The sequence below is a fragment of the Fukomys damarensis genome, unplaced genomic scaffold (genome assembly GCF_012274545.1).
Source record: "Fukomys damarensis isolate Sample0158 unplaced genomic scaffold, DMR_v1.0_HiC HiC_scaffold_15, whole genome shotgun sequence".
NCBI lineage: Eukaryota > Metazoa > Chordata > Mammalia > Rodentia > Bathyergidae > Fukomys > Fukomys damarensis.
Window position 1 is genome coordinate 31,578,998 of NW_022900927.1, and position 14,641 is coordinate 31,593,638.

General features: G+C 36.8%; 1 protein-coding gene across 8 annotated transcripts in view; it reads right to left on the bottom strand.

Annotated features, from left to right (window-relative positions):
* Window positions 1–14,641, bottom strand: part of Grip1 (glutamate receptor interacting protein 1) — a 390,535-nt gene that overhangs the window by 245,989 nt on the left and 129,905 nt on the right. The window contains exon 1 of one of the 8 annotated variants that reach the window (XM_033763763.1): window positions 7,024–7,227. The exons of the other annotated variants lie outside the window; for them this stretch is intronic. Within the exon in view, the coding sequence (XP_033619654.1) occupies window positions 7,024–7,078 (55 nt within the window). The 5' untranslated portion in view covers window positions 7,079–7,227. Of the gene's footprint in view, window positions 1–7,023; window positions 7,228–14,641 lie in introns of those variants that run through there. 8 annotated transcript variants of the gene reach the window in all.

Sequence of the window (14,641 nt, forward strand, 5' to 3'; positions counted from 1 at the left end):
CCTATTTGCCCATCCGTTGGAAACTGGATAAAGAAGTTGTGGTTTTTCTATAAAATGGAATATTACTCAGCCATAAAGAGCGAGAGAATAGATTCATTCATAGGAAAATGGATACATATTGAAGATATACTCCTAAGTGAAATAAATAAGTCCCACATGTGTAAATACCAAATAGTTTCCCTGGTGTGAATATTCTGCAACAATGCATAAGATTCTAATAAGATTACTGACATTTAGAAATGGGAGGAAAGGAGCTAAAGGTGTAGGGAAGGTGTGATACGTAGGGGAAGAACAAAAAGGGAAAAGAAAAAAATGTGAGAGAATGAAAAGATGAAAATAAAGTGTTTGTAGATGGGGAGGGGAGGAGGGGGTGAAGGGAGGGCAGAGGTAAGGGGAAAAAATGAGAATCAAGACTTGCCATGTAAAGGTACATGATCCCAACGATGAATGTAACTGTACTGTATCCCTAAATATACCAATAAACTCAATAAAAAAAAAATAACCTTCTGCATAAAGGGACTAAAGGAGTCTGGTGGCCTTTAGCTCCTGTCTTAGTCATTTCCCCATTGCTGGGACTCAATACTCAATATCGGCCACTTAAAGGAGGAGAGGTTTATTTTGGCTCACATGTTTTAGAAGTTTCAGTTCTTGCATGGTCAGCTAGCTCCAGGCAGGAGCTACAGTGGCAGAAGTTTCTAGGAGACGGAGCAGAGAGAAAAGAGAACCGGGAAAGGAGATGCACCCTTCCAGCCACAACTTCCAGGGCCCACCTCTTCTGAAGGGATGCTGCCTTGTAATGATAAGCCAGCTGTAGCACCCTATAATTCAGTCACCTCCCAAATGTTCCCACCTATGAGCACATGTGCCTTTTGGGGGACAACTCAGATCTAAGCCACACTCCAGATTTAAATAGATCCCTAGAAAAGTAAGAAAAGTCACATAAAAATAAAATATTTCTTTTCACCCATATTTGGACATTTCTTTTAGTTTACATTGATGCTAAGGGTTGATGATTTGAGAAGTGGACCACAAAACAAAATGATCCACTAGAAATCCCCAAAGCACATATTTTGCCCTTTCTAGAACTATTTCTGCCAGAATGAAGTGAATTCACTACAATAAAAATTTCAAATAAATCAAATGCAACAGAAAGATAATCTTGTTACAATTAATATGAGCATACTACTTATGAAATGGTTTTCATATGTGATTTTTAAAATTACAGATAAAAACTGAGATTCATTGAGGCTCAAGGGGTTATTACTGGTATTATTATTATTATTATCATTATATTTTCTTTTTGCTACACATTAACAAGGGGAGAGCTAAGACAGGATAACACATCTCTATTCTGTTGTCTGCCTCTACTCTGTTCTGTTCCTCTCACACCACGTGGATGCTGGGAGAATCACAAAGCATTGCTTTTGTGGATTCCTTTTTATTTTTCTCATGGGCAGGCCTGAGGTTCTCCTTATGTAGAATAAGTGGCGGTAAAAGTGAAATGTTGGGTATTGGCTCCACATCTTCTCTAATCTATATGAACTTAGAAATGTCCTTTAACTTCTCTGAGGCTCTGCTGCTTTCTTCACCTGTATGATGGTGGTAATAACAATAATATTTTTGCAAGAATTAAATGAGTTAGTACAGGAAAAGTGTTTGGAACAGTGCTTGGCACATAGCAAAGTTCAATAAATGTGAGCTATCTACTTTTCTTTCTTCTGAACACTTTTCCAAAGTGTACAAGGTAATAAGTTAGAATACTTGTCCTAAATTGACTTTCCTTTTCCTTAAAATGAACCAGCTTTTTTTCCTGATCAGCCTCAATTATATCAGAAGGGGCTGAATTTTTTTGATTCATTTGTACAAGATAGAGGCACATATTTCATCTGAAGGAAGAATATCTCCCAGAAGTAGGTAAAGCATTCTAGCATTGAATTCCTATTCAAAAGGTGGAGGAGAAACAGAGATGCCACTGTGATAAGCCAAACAAGTTTTATAAAAGAAAAAAACTTCAGATCACTAGGGAGTAAAGCAGTCCAAGCCACTATTCAATCTAAATCTCCTCAAAGTACTGTTCCAGAAGCACAGTAAGAAATCTATCACACTCAGCCAATACCATCCTCAGCACTTGCTGGAGAACAACACCTGCCTGAGATCGTGTTGCAAAATTCTTCTATGCACACCACGTCTCCATATTTGAGAGAGAAATATACTCCACACTCTAGAATAAATCAAACTCCAACAAAATAAGACAACGTTATTTTTTGAAGGATATTTTAAATGCAAGGTATTTCAAAAGGTTTATAGGATAGAATGACAAATAAGTAAAATGGCTTGGATGGTGTGAAATTAAGGGTAGAGGTAAAGGAGACAGGATGTTTTTCAGATGAGATTTGAAGAGGGATGGAAAGTTAATGAGCTGGAGAGATACAGTCAAGCTGTTCCAGATGGCAGACCTGACAGAGGAGGCCAGAGAGGGTTAGCAGAAGGGATGAGGATAGACAGGAGAAATGAGGTCCAGCAGAGAGAAAGCATTCTCAACCCAGATGATAATCAATTCAGAATCATACCACCGAGTAGATAAGGAGCATGAGACAAGACACAGACTGATGGGAAAGTGTGGAAGGACCTGGACAGAAAATTTGTGGCTATGAAAAAAGAAGCCATCACACTTAGCCCATGACACTGAACTCAATGACTGATACAGAGTTGTTTGTTGGTTTAAAAGATTTTGCAGACCAGAAAAGGCAGAAATGTATTTCTGCTTCCATTAAGACAAACAAATTAAATATATTATTGCATCTAATTGAAATTACACATAGGAAACAATTCTCTGAATAGCAGAATTTTAAACAATGGATGAGTGTCAAAGAATCTCAGAGTTTAGAATGAGTCAGAGGTGACCTGAATGGTCCCTTGATAAGCAGAGATTGTTCTTGTTGGAGAGAATTAAGGGTAACATTGCTGGCTGAATATGATGGTTGAGTTTCAGCTCTCCCTAGAGAGAAGTCCTAGATTAATGTCTGACCTTCCCTTTCAAGCATGATGACTCCATGATTGGGGGACGTGTATAGATTGAAGACTGAAAAGGAGAAAATGTGAGCATGAACAAAACGCAAAGCCTTATAACTTTACTCAGTGCCTGTAGATAGATCAATACCCATATGTGCCCAGGCAGCAGAAAAGAAGGAAAATATTGGGATTAGGAGGAAAAACCAGGGAGGAGACAGAGAGGAAGTGAGAAGGAAAGTGAATACACAGCAGGGAGCAGTTGGATGCTGGCCACAAACATCTCACTCTGACACCCAGCTGGGATGAAAATCAACAGGACTGCATGGAGTAACCTAATGGGAAAAGGGTCAGGATCTAGTTAATTGGATTCAAGGCCATATGTGTGTTTGGAAAGAGAGAGAATGTGAAGGCAAATTAAAAAATAAAATGACAGTAAGGCCAGCTGTGGCGAAGAAATTTTAAATTTATACTAACATGAAGGCAGAGCTTTGGGACATGAGTTTTGAGCCTGCAAGGAGAAAATAGGGAGATGCAGTAGATAACAAAAAACATAAAAAACGATCAGAGCCATGCTCCCTGTGAAATGTCAGGAAATATTAACTGGCTGCTGTTGACATTGGTAGAGTACAGCATGTGGATGGAAATGCCACAGCCAGCAGAGCGTGAGAAATCCAGATCTCTGAACTAAAAACAGAACTGCCTGAGAGGAAGGAAGGAAAAACTCACGAGTTATCACAACAGAAAACACTTCTTTATATACAAGGCCAAACTGTCTCAAAGAAAAGTAATGACATCAAAACAAGTGAAAAAGCACAAAGCCTGCAGGAGCTATGAGAGTAGATTCCCTTCTCTAGCCCAGATCCTCTTCTCCTGCTGTGCTATAGGCCCCAGCAGGAGCCTCATAGGTAAGCTGCTGGGCAGGTAGGTACCGCAAGCGGAGCTTGACTCCCAGAAGGAAATTCCTTTGTCAGATGTGGCTGGGAAGCTGAAAAAATGTTATTTTTGGATTTGGCTGCAAGGCGAGGTAATCCGTAGATGTGTTTCACTCTAGACGGAGTGGGGAAGAGCAGTGGCATGTCTTCTCTGGATTTCGATATTAGGTGCAAAAGAACACTTTTGACAGTAGTTGGTTTTTGGTGATTCAATGTTCCTGTTGCAATGGCACTGGGCAAAGGCTATTTTCTTCTTGCTATATATCGGCAGAGGTATGAAAAGGCAAAATAACTGAAACAGTTACCTGAAGCCTTAATAAGAAAAAGATTCAATTTTCAAGTTAAAAAGTGCTACGTTCACCTGAAATATGGTCTGCTCTAATTCTGTGGGTCATGCATTCTTGTGACGATGATCTAAGGATTTGTTTACAAAACACATATTCTGTAGATCTTTCAAAATTATACTTCAGTGAGGAAAAATGTGTTTATTGTTCAACAACAAATTAATTTAAAATGCTTGATACACTTATAAAATATCCAGGATTCTGAAGCAAAAATGTCAGTGTCTAGTATACAGTAGGAACTGAATAGGAATCTGTTAAATGAATAAACAGATATCAAATGTTAACAATGAGAATATTTGTAAGAAAATAGTTTTCCTTTAATTGCATATTTTCTTCTTCAGAGAATTAGAAAAATATTGCAACTGTCATATTTCTTTATCTCATGGGTAATATCAACCATATAGCAAAGCAGTTTCAAAGGCATGAAGTGAACGTCTTCTAAGATCCAGGTAATGTTTTAGCTTCAATGGGTCTAATCAAGTTCATGAAGTATCTCCTAACAAGTCCCAGAAAACTCACATATTCTACTACTTTCACCTATATACACACACTTCATTTTAACAGACATTTTGTAAGCAGCTCCTAGGTTCAGGGCACTGTGCTAAGTATCTGGAAGAGTGAGTATCAGGTTCAACTCTCAAGGAGATAGAGATAGGTGTGTTTAGGTGTAGAGGGTAAAGGTGTGGGTGTTGTGTGGGTAGGGAGAATGGGACAGGGAAGAAACTCCATTCAAGCATGTATCCATCACCAAACAGAAAAACCAAGCAAGAGGGAATTTAAGGTCTCAATTATATGTACCACAGCCTAATAAACTAGCCCCATTGGTAGGGGTGAGGTTCTGGAATTAAGTGAATGCTCTTTGGAACACCAGATAGCATTGCTGAGACTGGAACTTTGATAAGAAAGTCCACTCATGGCAAGGTAAAGCATTACATTACTCAGACACATTTTTGCAAACATTTGAATATCAAGCCAAATACAAAGAGGAGCCCAATTATAGAAGATTGATTCCACACTGAGATTTTATTTTAGTCATGAATTGGCTGTCTTATGTTAAATAGAAAATAGAACAGATATAAGGATGGGGGGAGTAAAAAATACAGAGAAAATGTCTCAACCGTCTAGATTTTTAGCAATTCAATCTTCTTTTACTTAAAGAGATCAATGCTTCCATAAGATTCAGAAAACTGGAAAAAGTTAAAAGTAGTGATAAGAACTAAAAATTGGGCTCACCCTCTTCTTAGTAAGTAGAATTTAGAAGAGAATTTGTGATACACACAAGTAGAAAATATTGATTGCTTTATAATTATGATATAAGAAGAGCGGCACCTTCTGAATATCAAGATAAATAAATGCTAAAATCAGCTAGGAAACTTTTTAGACTAAGAAATTTATCTTTTATAAGTCTTATTCAAATCTGTAACATAAAGAGTATTTATCAAAAGAAGTTGTACATTTGTACCAATTGCATAGAATAAAGTGAAAACAGAATTTATAGACCCATGCTAACAGCCTAAAACAGATAGTCTTTCCTATGTTCTCCCAAGAAACCTTTTAAAGAATTCACTCTGCTATCCACACAATTTACAAACACATTTGGTAAGTTGGTATGTAGTATTTATTCTCTTTCCTGTTATTGACTCCAGATCTATTTCTCACTATTTCCTTTGCGTTCATTCTTCTGCCAAATAAAATATTAATTGCATTTTTAGCTGCACTGCTGGTGATCAAAGAACTCTGATATGTCAAGCTAAACTGATAGAAATAGCATCCATTAACATATTTATAGGTTCAGAGCTTCTAGAACATAATTACATCCATTAATTACTTGACAGTCCTCTATTACAGGCTAGAAAAGAAAGGCATTTGCATCTACATACTTTTATTCACAGTGGAGTTTCTCTCTTTTTAATAATATACATTCTCTAAAGAAGATTCTACCTAAAGGAAATAATGCAAGAGAACTTACACATCCATCCATCTATCTTGAATTTAAAGCAGCCAGCCACTAAGCTTTACAATGGAAGACACAAAAAAGTAAATGAGATACAACAGAGACAGTGATTTCAAAAGAAAACATTTAAAATATTACAGGGAGATTTAATGAACATTTTAGAGTTCTAAGAGAGACATTCTCAAGTCAATAATTCTTGATACTAAGATATAGAGCAATGATTTTCACTTTGAAATAAACTTCTTCAAACATCACACAGGCATTTCACAATACCTGTATTTCTGAACATGTAATTCTAACACACACACAAATCAAAGCTGTCTTGGGAAAAAGCTTATAAAATGTTGGAAATTAATAAAATAAACAATTACTCTGTGGGTTTATCAGATGTGCAAGTCCTGACACCACCAGCCCATTTAGTGCATGTATCGTAGAAGGGACCGGAACGCACACTTGACCCCTCTTGACCAGTTAATCAGCATGCAAAAATGACAGTTTCCCATAATAACTTCAGCACCGGACCCCCAACATTTTCTTTTCAGCAAGAAATGAAGTTGTTTAAAAAAAAATCACACAAGCTAGTTTCATGATCTCAGCATAAACATAGCCATGATGTAGGGACAGAAAGCAAAGCTGAATCCATATATATATATAATCTTTCAATTCTTTGTTGCTGAGAGTAAATTGTAAAGGCAGTCATATTTGAAAGTAAAAATCATTAAACTGTGTTTATAGGATGCTGCAACAGACTCGCTGCGTTATAATAAGGAAAGCACGATACCTTTAGTAAGTCGCCTCAGAATTTGACAGCGGCATTTAAAAGAGACAGCTATCATTCTTGCTCACTGCTTTCTCTGGCAAAGTGTACTCAGGGCTCTGCTCTGGTGGCTGCAGCGGCAGCAGCATGTGAATTCCTCGCGCACATTCCAGGAGAAAGGTAGTCCCAGTGGGGAGTGACAAAGCTTAATTCTTCTTGGCTGATGCAGAGGTCCGCTACATGTCATCCGGCAAAGCTGTGTCATTCACTACTACTACCACCCCTGCCCGCCACAGCCGCCTCCCCTTGCACAATCACAATGGCTTAGGAAGTAAAGCTGTTTCGATAGCAACAAAGAACCAAATTGTGTAAAGCAGGGACAACACTGAGAGAGGAGCCATTCCATAAATCTAACACTAAGCACTGTGCAGTGCATTCTGTTTCAGGCAACCAGTACGGCTGACACCATCCCTTTCCTTCTCAGTATCAATCAGCATCCTTTATAGGTTTCATTTAATGTGAAATGCTGTACTCTTATTAGAGGGAAAATGTATGTATCATATACTATGTTCTTTAACATCAACAACCAAAAAAAAAAAAAAAAAAGGCAAAGGAGGGAGGTAGTTCATCTTTGGGATTTAGAAGAGATTCATATTTTTGCTTATAGAAGAGACGCAATCTCTTGATAGAGTCAGAAAAATCTATTTGGCATTTTAAAATCTAAGAGGATCTAAGTAGTATGGGTTTGTGCCTGGAATATAGGAAGGGCTAAGGGGAAGGGCTCGAGCAAGAAGGAGCATCAGGCACTGAAGTTCCAAACCCTTTAATCACCCTACCTAAAAAGGTCGTGGCTGGAAAGCAACAGAAGCAAGAGTGTTTCTAAAGATATCAGGAATAAAAGCAAACAAGGCCAAGTATTTCTATTTTTAATGTACCTTATTATCCCATTCTCAAACAACCCTCCCCGAAACCACTCTTCTCATTATGCAAATAAAATGGTCTTGCAACATAGCAGATATCTGTGAATATCTGCTCCACTGGAGTGAAAAGCAAATTAACAAACCCTTCACAATCCATTCACAAAGTGACAAGAAGGCGGAGCACATTTCTTCAGCTGCCAGCACCAGCCTACTCATGATATAGTCAGTACAAACTGACATTTGGTATGGAATTTTAATCAAAATGTAGAAACCTCCCACAGGAGTTAACACAAACACTCATTTGGCCAGGAACTATTTTTTTTTAAGTCAATTAGTCAAATTGAAAAGACATATCACTGTCTAAACTATTTGATTAATATTTCTAGGACTTTATGAATTATTCATATAGTTTTATTCTGTACTCTTCAGGCTTTTTAAAAAAAATCTTTCAAGCTGGGTTCTAAAATCACTTCCAAGATTCCAAATTTAGAGATAGATCTTGTTCCGCTCTTCATTCATAAATTTCGTATTAACTCAAACACGTACAATATACTGAAAGCATATGCTTTCTATTTCAAGTCCAACAGAAGAATAATTTGTGTTTGAAAAGCAGTTAAATATCATAATCATCTACTTAAAGGTCTTTGAAAAGAACAGAATTCTCTTACCAGGGATGGTCTAGCTAAAGCAATCAGCCACCACTAATCAATAGGAAAACCAATCTTAAATGGACTGTAGTGCAGAACCTGTTTGTAATAGCTCCAATTAGCCTTTTTTTTTTTTTTTTAATTCCAACCCTTGCCATTCCCATCCCTTTCAGAATGTCTTTGGAAACATTTTAGTCTCTTTGGTACTTTTCCCTCTAAACAGAAATATACCACAGTGTTACAGAAATGGGTTGTTACCTATAGCAAGATAAATATTTATAGTTAGCTCTCTTCAAGATCCTTCCCTAAATCTAACATTTTTCCTAAAATCCATGCACTCAGAATATGCAGCTGTCAAACAGTATTAGTAAAATCTTGCCAATGGAACATACCACTCTGGTCCATTTTATTAAAGTTTATTCAAATAAAACTCAAAAAATCATACAGGAATCTCTTTGCCCTCTGCTGTTATGCAAACTTAGATCTAATTTGCTTCTTCCTTAAGGCTAAAATTATCAAATATCCCTTTACTAGTATATCCAGTTTTTTAAAAGGTCTGTCCTCTGGTTCCAAGAAAGATCTTCAGAACAATTAAAATGTCCTATTTTTCTTCAGGAATCATGACCTATCCTAGAGCGTTTTAAAAGGTTCCTGAGGACCTATAGTAGTGAATTTTTCTTTTTCTCTTCAGATATGGTGAAGCCAATCCATGTATATATCCTGTTAGCCAGCTCAGACTCAGCTCCAGAAATGACCTCCCAGAAATAGTCCTTTTCTGCCATGTCTGGTCTCTCCTGGGTTCAGATTTTCCCAGGAGCCATTCCCAGTCAGCCTTCTTGCCCTAAACATTTTGTCCTCTCTTTGCCAAACATAAGCTCAGCCTCAGATCCTAAAATTCAGTGCTGGCAACATGTCTTTTAGAAGAGCATGTTTTTGCCCTCACAACCTACCTATCTTAGGCAAAAGGCTCTAAGTGGTCAAATCAGCTCCTATATGAGTATCCTAATATGAGCCCCCTCTGAGGAGAGGGATCGAATTTCTTGGCTACAAGGTTAATAAGAGTAATGCTTTTGGACATACACTATAAGTACATGTTATGACTGATTAGGATGGTTCAATTTTTCACATAGCTCAAACTTCACAGCATACTCGGAGAATCACCAAGTAGGGCTATGGAAATATAACATAAGTAAAATGGTACAGAATATATACCATAATCTGACACCTCTACCATGATCTGGAGAAGAGTGAGTTAATTCAAGAGGTTTACCCTTTTAAAAAACATAAAAAGCCCTGCCAGAATAAAAATGTGGGTTTCCTGGATTTGGGGACTATTAATCCTGTAAAATAATAATTTATTTCATAGATTTTAAGATATGAATTGTCCTAAGGTGTAATACAAGTACACCATGTTTACACAGAATTTAACAGATTACAAAGCACTTTCACATATAATGTATCTTTGGTGGCTCTTTGTTCCAGATAAGGAAACTGGTTTTCAGAAACAGTGTTTTTCATCAAAGTCACTCATGTAATAAATGGTAAAGAACAAGAAAAACCAAAGCTCTTTCCTCACTTGGCTGAAATTTCTTTTTACTCTTTGCTTTCCCAATGTTTCCTTTCCACTGAAAGAAAAACGTGATCCAGATTTTGGGGAGGGGTAGTAAAATGAACAAAGAATTTCTCTAAGTACAGTTACATTTTATGACAGGTAGGAACAAAATGAATCCATGCTTGTACCATTCCTGTCTCCCCTGTCCACCATGATCACATTGGTCTGAAGCACAGTGAACTTGTCCAGAAACATAGTAATCAAAGGAGCCAGAATCAAAAGACAGGTAAGACAGCGACCTTTTGGTTATCACGTACCATCATGTACCAAATGTTTAGCACAGCTGTCCCTTCTGCAGGGTTTATCTCTTTGTCATGCCCATTTTAAAATATTTTTAATATCACTTCCATTGATGGTATAATATGAATTTCTTCATAGGATGGGGCTGGAGGAAGTATTCACAAAAATCAAAATGAAACAACCAAAACAAAACTTTCTCACTGGCTCAAGGATTCCTCCATGTTCTTAATAACAAAGTATTGCACAGGACATCAGTGAGTGAATGAACACAGGCCATTATTTTATGTTCTTCATTTTTTCACCTTTTTGACTTGTTTCCATTTTTTATTCATTCTTCTGTGTAACATCATTTCCAGTGAGGGGCTGGGGTACAGATCCGTGGTAGAGCACTTGCCTGGTGTGATCTTAGGTAATGGTTTCAATCCCCAGCCTTGTAAAAAATGACCACAGAACACAGTGACGGTGTTAATTCTATAAAAAATACTCCATTATTTGATATCAAAAATAAATTTGATTGAAGTACTATAATAATTTGCATTTTCTCAGTTAACTGATTTAACAAACTTGTTACAAAATGCCCTGGATCTTATTTGGGCACTTGTTTTCAACTACTGCCTTCTCTTTTCTTCTAATGCAATTGTTTGAAAATGTATAACATATTTAGGTCATTATTTAAACTGGGCATCTTGAATTGGCTAGTATTGAATATACTGATTTTTTTTTTTTCTCCACAGCTAATGACTCTGAGGCATTTCTCCAATCTTCAGGGTATTTTGAACACCATGTTCTTAGAGGTCTAAAAACATATCCCTAATACTAGGCTCTTCCCAGCCCCTATGGACAAGCACATCAGCTTATCCTTAAGCTATTATAATCAGCCACTTTTATTTTCCCTTTCAAAGATAATGAAAACAACTATGACCCTCAAACAAGTTACAATTCTTGTGACCAGTATCTGCTACGTAATTCATGGTGGGTGTCAATGTGAGGTCACATATCAAGAGCAGTTAAGAGAGGAGGCCTCCAAACAGATCTCACCTATATAGCTCAGGACCATTACAGAAAGCAACACTGGATCTGCGGACACAATTCTGAAGAAAACAACATTTGGTGAGATGATTCAAGACAAGATTTACCAGGCATTTTCTTTACAAATATTCTATAAGAAAATATTTTTGTAGAAGTAATGATGCCCTTTAGAAGTGCTATTAGGACCAACTCTTGCAAATCTAGGGTGATTAAAACGCACTTAGTGGCTCCGAGCCTCTCATGTGTTGAGATATAAAAGAGTGGGTACAATGTACACTTCATGTGATATTTGCTTATCTAGTAAGGGCTGTGATGCCCTTCACAGGGCCTCTGCTTCACATGAGGAGGTTAACAGAGCTAGAGGAATGTAAGAAGCTTAGAAATTTGTCAACTAAAAGCACCTGGTGGGAAATGTTTATGAATGACATATGTAGAAATTGAGAACTGCAGTACAAGAGGAGACTTGATAGAAATTATCCCCCAGAGAGGCAAGGTTAAATCTCATGACTTGCATAAAGAGAGGATAGTGAGTGGCTAACAGCACAGGATGTAGGGGCAGTGTCTGACTTGAATCCTGCCTTTATCACTAAATGGCTGTGTGACCTTGAGCAAGTTCCTTAACCTCTTTGTTCTTCATTTGTTAAATGGTGAAAATCATTTCTAAGGTTGTTTCAATTACTTGTATTCTACACACAAAGAACAGTAAAACGCTTTATTAAGCACTATATATTTCATAGGCAATACAATTGTACAACCTTGCATGCAGTCCCAGAGCCCACGTTCTTCTTCACTTTGGCTCCATTTAATGAGCATGGATTAATTATGTAGGTTAGAAAAATCACAAGGATGTGAAGGCTGGGATTAACAATTAAAACAATCCCTTTTCAACGAAATCTTTCAGATCACAAAGGAATAATCCACCCTACCTCTTCAATTCCCACAATTTTGTCCTATTCTCATGCCTCTTCCTTCTCTTGACCCTAAATGATATCATTTTCCCTTGTTTTCTTATACAATTTGGCCACCTTCTCCAGCATTTAGTCTACTCCCAACTGCCAATAATGACCTCTGTACCTTGCCTCCTGATCTTGAGCCAGATTTGTTTATTTCAAAATCACCCTTCCCAATCCTTGATTCCAAGATGTATGAGCACTCAACCTGACTATCTCAGGCCAAAGGTAAATCATGCTCCACACTTTTTCCTCAACAAGATGCCTGTTTCTCCTCTTTGACATCATCAACATATTCCTCAACAGTCCACCCTTTCACATTCACCTTTAAAACCCTTCTCAATACATCCTATTCTAATTGTCAGCACCTAGGCCAGGCCTGCAGTGTTACTGCACATGAGAATTTTCTCTTACAAATATTTATTGATCGCTTTATTCAAGGCTCTGATGCACTAGGCTCACATGGGGATACCTCTTCCTAACTCATCCCACAATTACTGGCCAACATTTGCTTTAATACTTATGAATGGTTGAGTAGTTCCTTGAAGGAAGCAATGTTCTTCAAATTTTGTAGTGTTAGTCAAGTTCTGTTTACCTCCACGTATAGCAGAATTAAATGGTAATCTCATACAAATAATCTCATGATTTAGGGTAAAAATATAGTCTGAGTTATGCCAGATATTTTTGATCAACTATTTTCAGATAAACTGGAAATAAATATATTATTTTTAAAATAATTAAAAATAGAAAATCCAATAGGAAAACTATCTGTAGTTATTAAAATAAAAATTGAAAAAGACAAATTGTAAGACATAGATAAAAGCTAACTTAAAGGCACATGCATTTTTCACATCCCCAAAATGTGGTTGTGGGTTTATATGCTACTGAGAGGGTAAGAAACACAACTAATTAAAACATCGAATCATAAAGTGGCTCTGTGCACACAGAAACCACATCAGATCAAATGAGATTTTTAAAAGAGATAAAGTGAGCTATTCCAAATACTTCCTTCTGTGTTCAACCTGTCACCATTTCTTGCTTTTTCTTCCATATCACTAAACACCATCTACTACACTATTTGTTTTAATAATTTATTTGTTTATTGTCTGCTTCTTCCTCCCAATAGGTTTATTTATTTTTAATGAAGGTAAAGAATTCTTTTGATCTATCTTATTCATTACCTGGAATGGCACCAGTACATAGCCAATATTCAATATATTGTCACTGAATAAATACATGTGTGTGGGTTTCCCTTCTCTTGGATGTCCTTAAAATGCAATACTCTTTCTAAAGCCTTCCTACAAAGATGACGCCAACAAATTACTTAAAATCCAGCAAAATTCTGTCATTTTAAAAGGAAATCCTTTGAAAGAATATGCTTCTTGAATGGTATTTATGGAGGAAAATAGGGGAAGGGATGTGCCATGAGCACACCTCGGATTTATTCTTGGCTTTCCTGACAAGATGATTCATGACGACACTGTTGTTTTCTGAGTATAAAGAAATACATAACTAAGCTAGTTTTTCAGTCCTGAGAGATAGCAAGAGTAACAAAGAAAAAGCCAAAGTTATAAGGTGTTAAAATGAAAAGAATTCTTTTTGCTTGGGTTTAGTAAATGAAATAGAAAATTCTGAGATTATATTCTGATCTAACATGAATAATTACAGCTTCTTAGGGACATAACTCAGAAGTGATGGATGCATCTACTTTTACAGTTTCTATGTCTAGTGGCACATAGCTTAAACAGCAAGTAATCCCATCTTCAACAGGACTTTTACCACAACCTCCAAACTGACCTTATGCTAATTTGATTGCTACTGTGATGACTTGCATTTTATGCTACAGGAGTTTAAGATTTCTGCTGCAAGAATACATGCATTAGATGCAACAACCAAATTTCCACAATTCTAACCCACTTTATTCATTCAAGTAAAGTTGAACTGATAATATTTTAAGAAATCTGATAGATGTGTAAAAATCTAAAAAAAAAATAAAAGAGGTAAGAGTAAGTCTTGATATAGTTATTACTTCTAATACAATGGAACACACAAACTCAATCACCCCTACAGGCAACATGTATCATGGGTCACTAAAACACAAACAGTAGTTGACAAATGCCAGCACTCCTAGAACAGTTTAATCAAAAAACCCTGATGGATGGTGGTAGAAAGTATGAAAAGGAAAATTAACTATGGGAAATGGATTGTAAAGTTGCATCTATTTTCCTACAAATGACTCGTTTA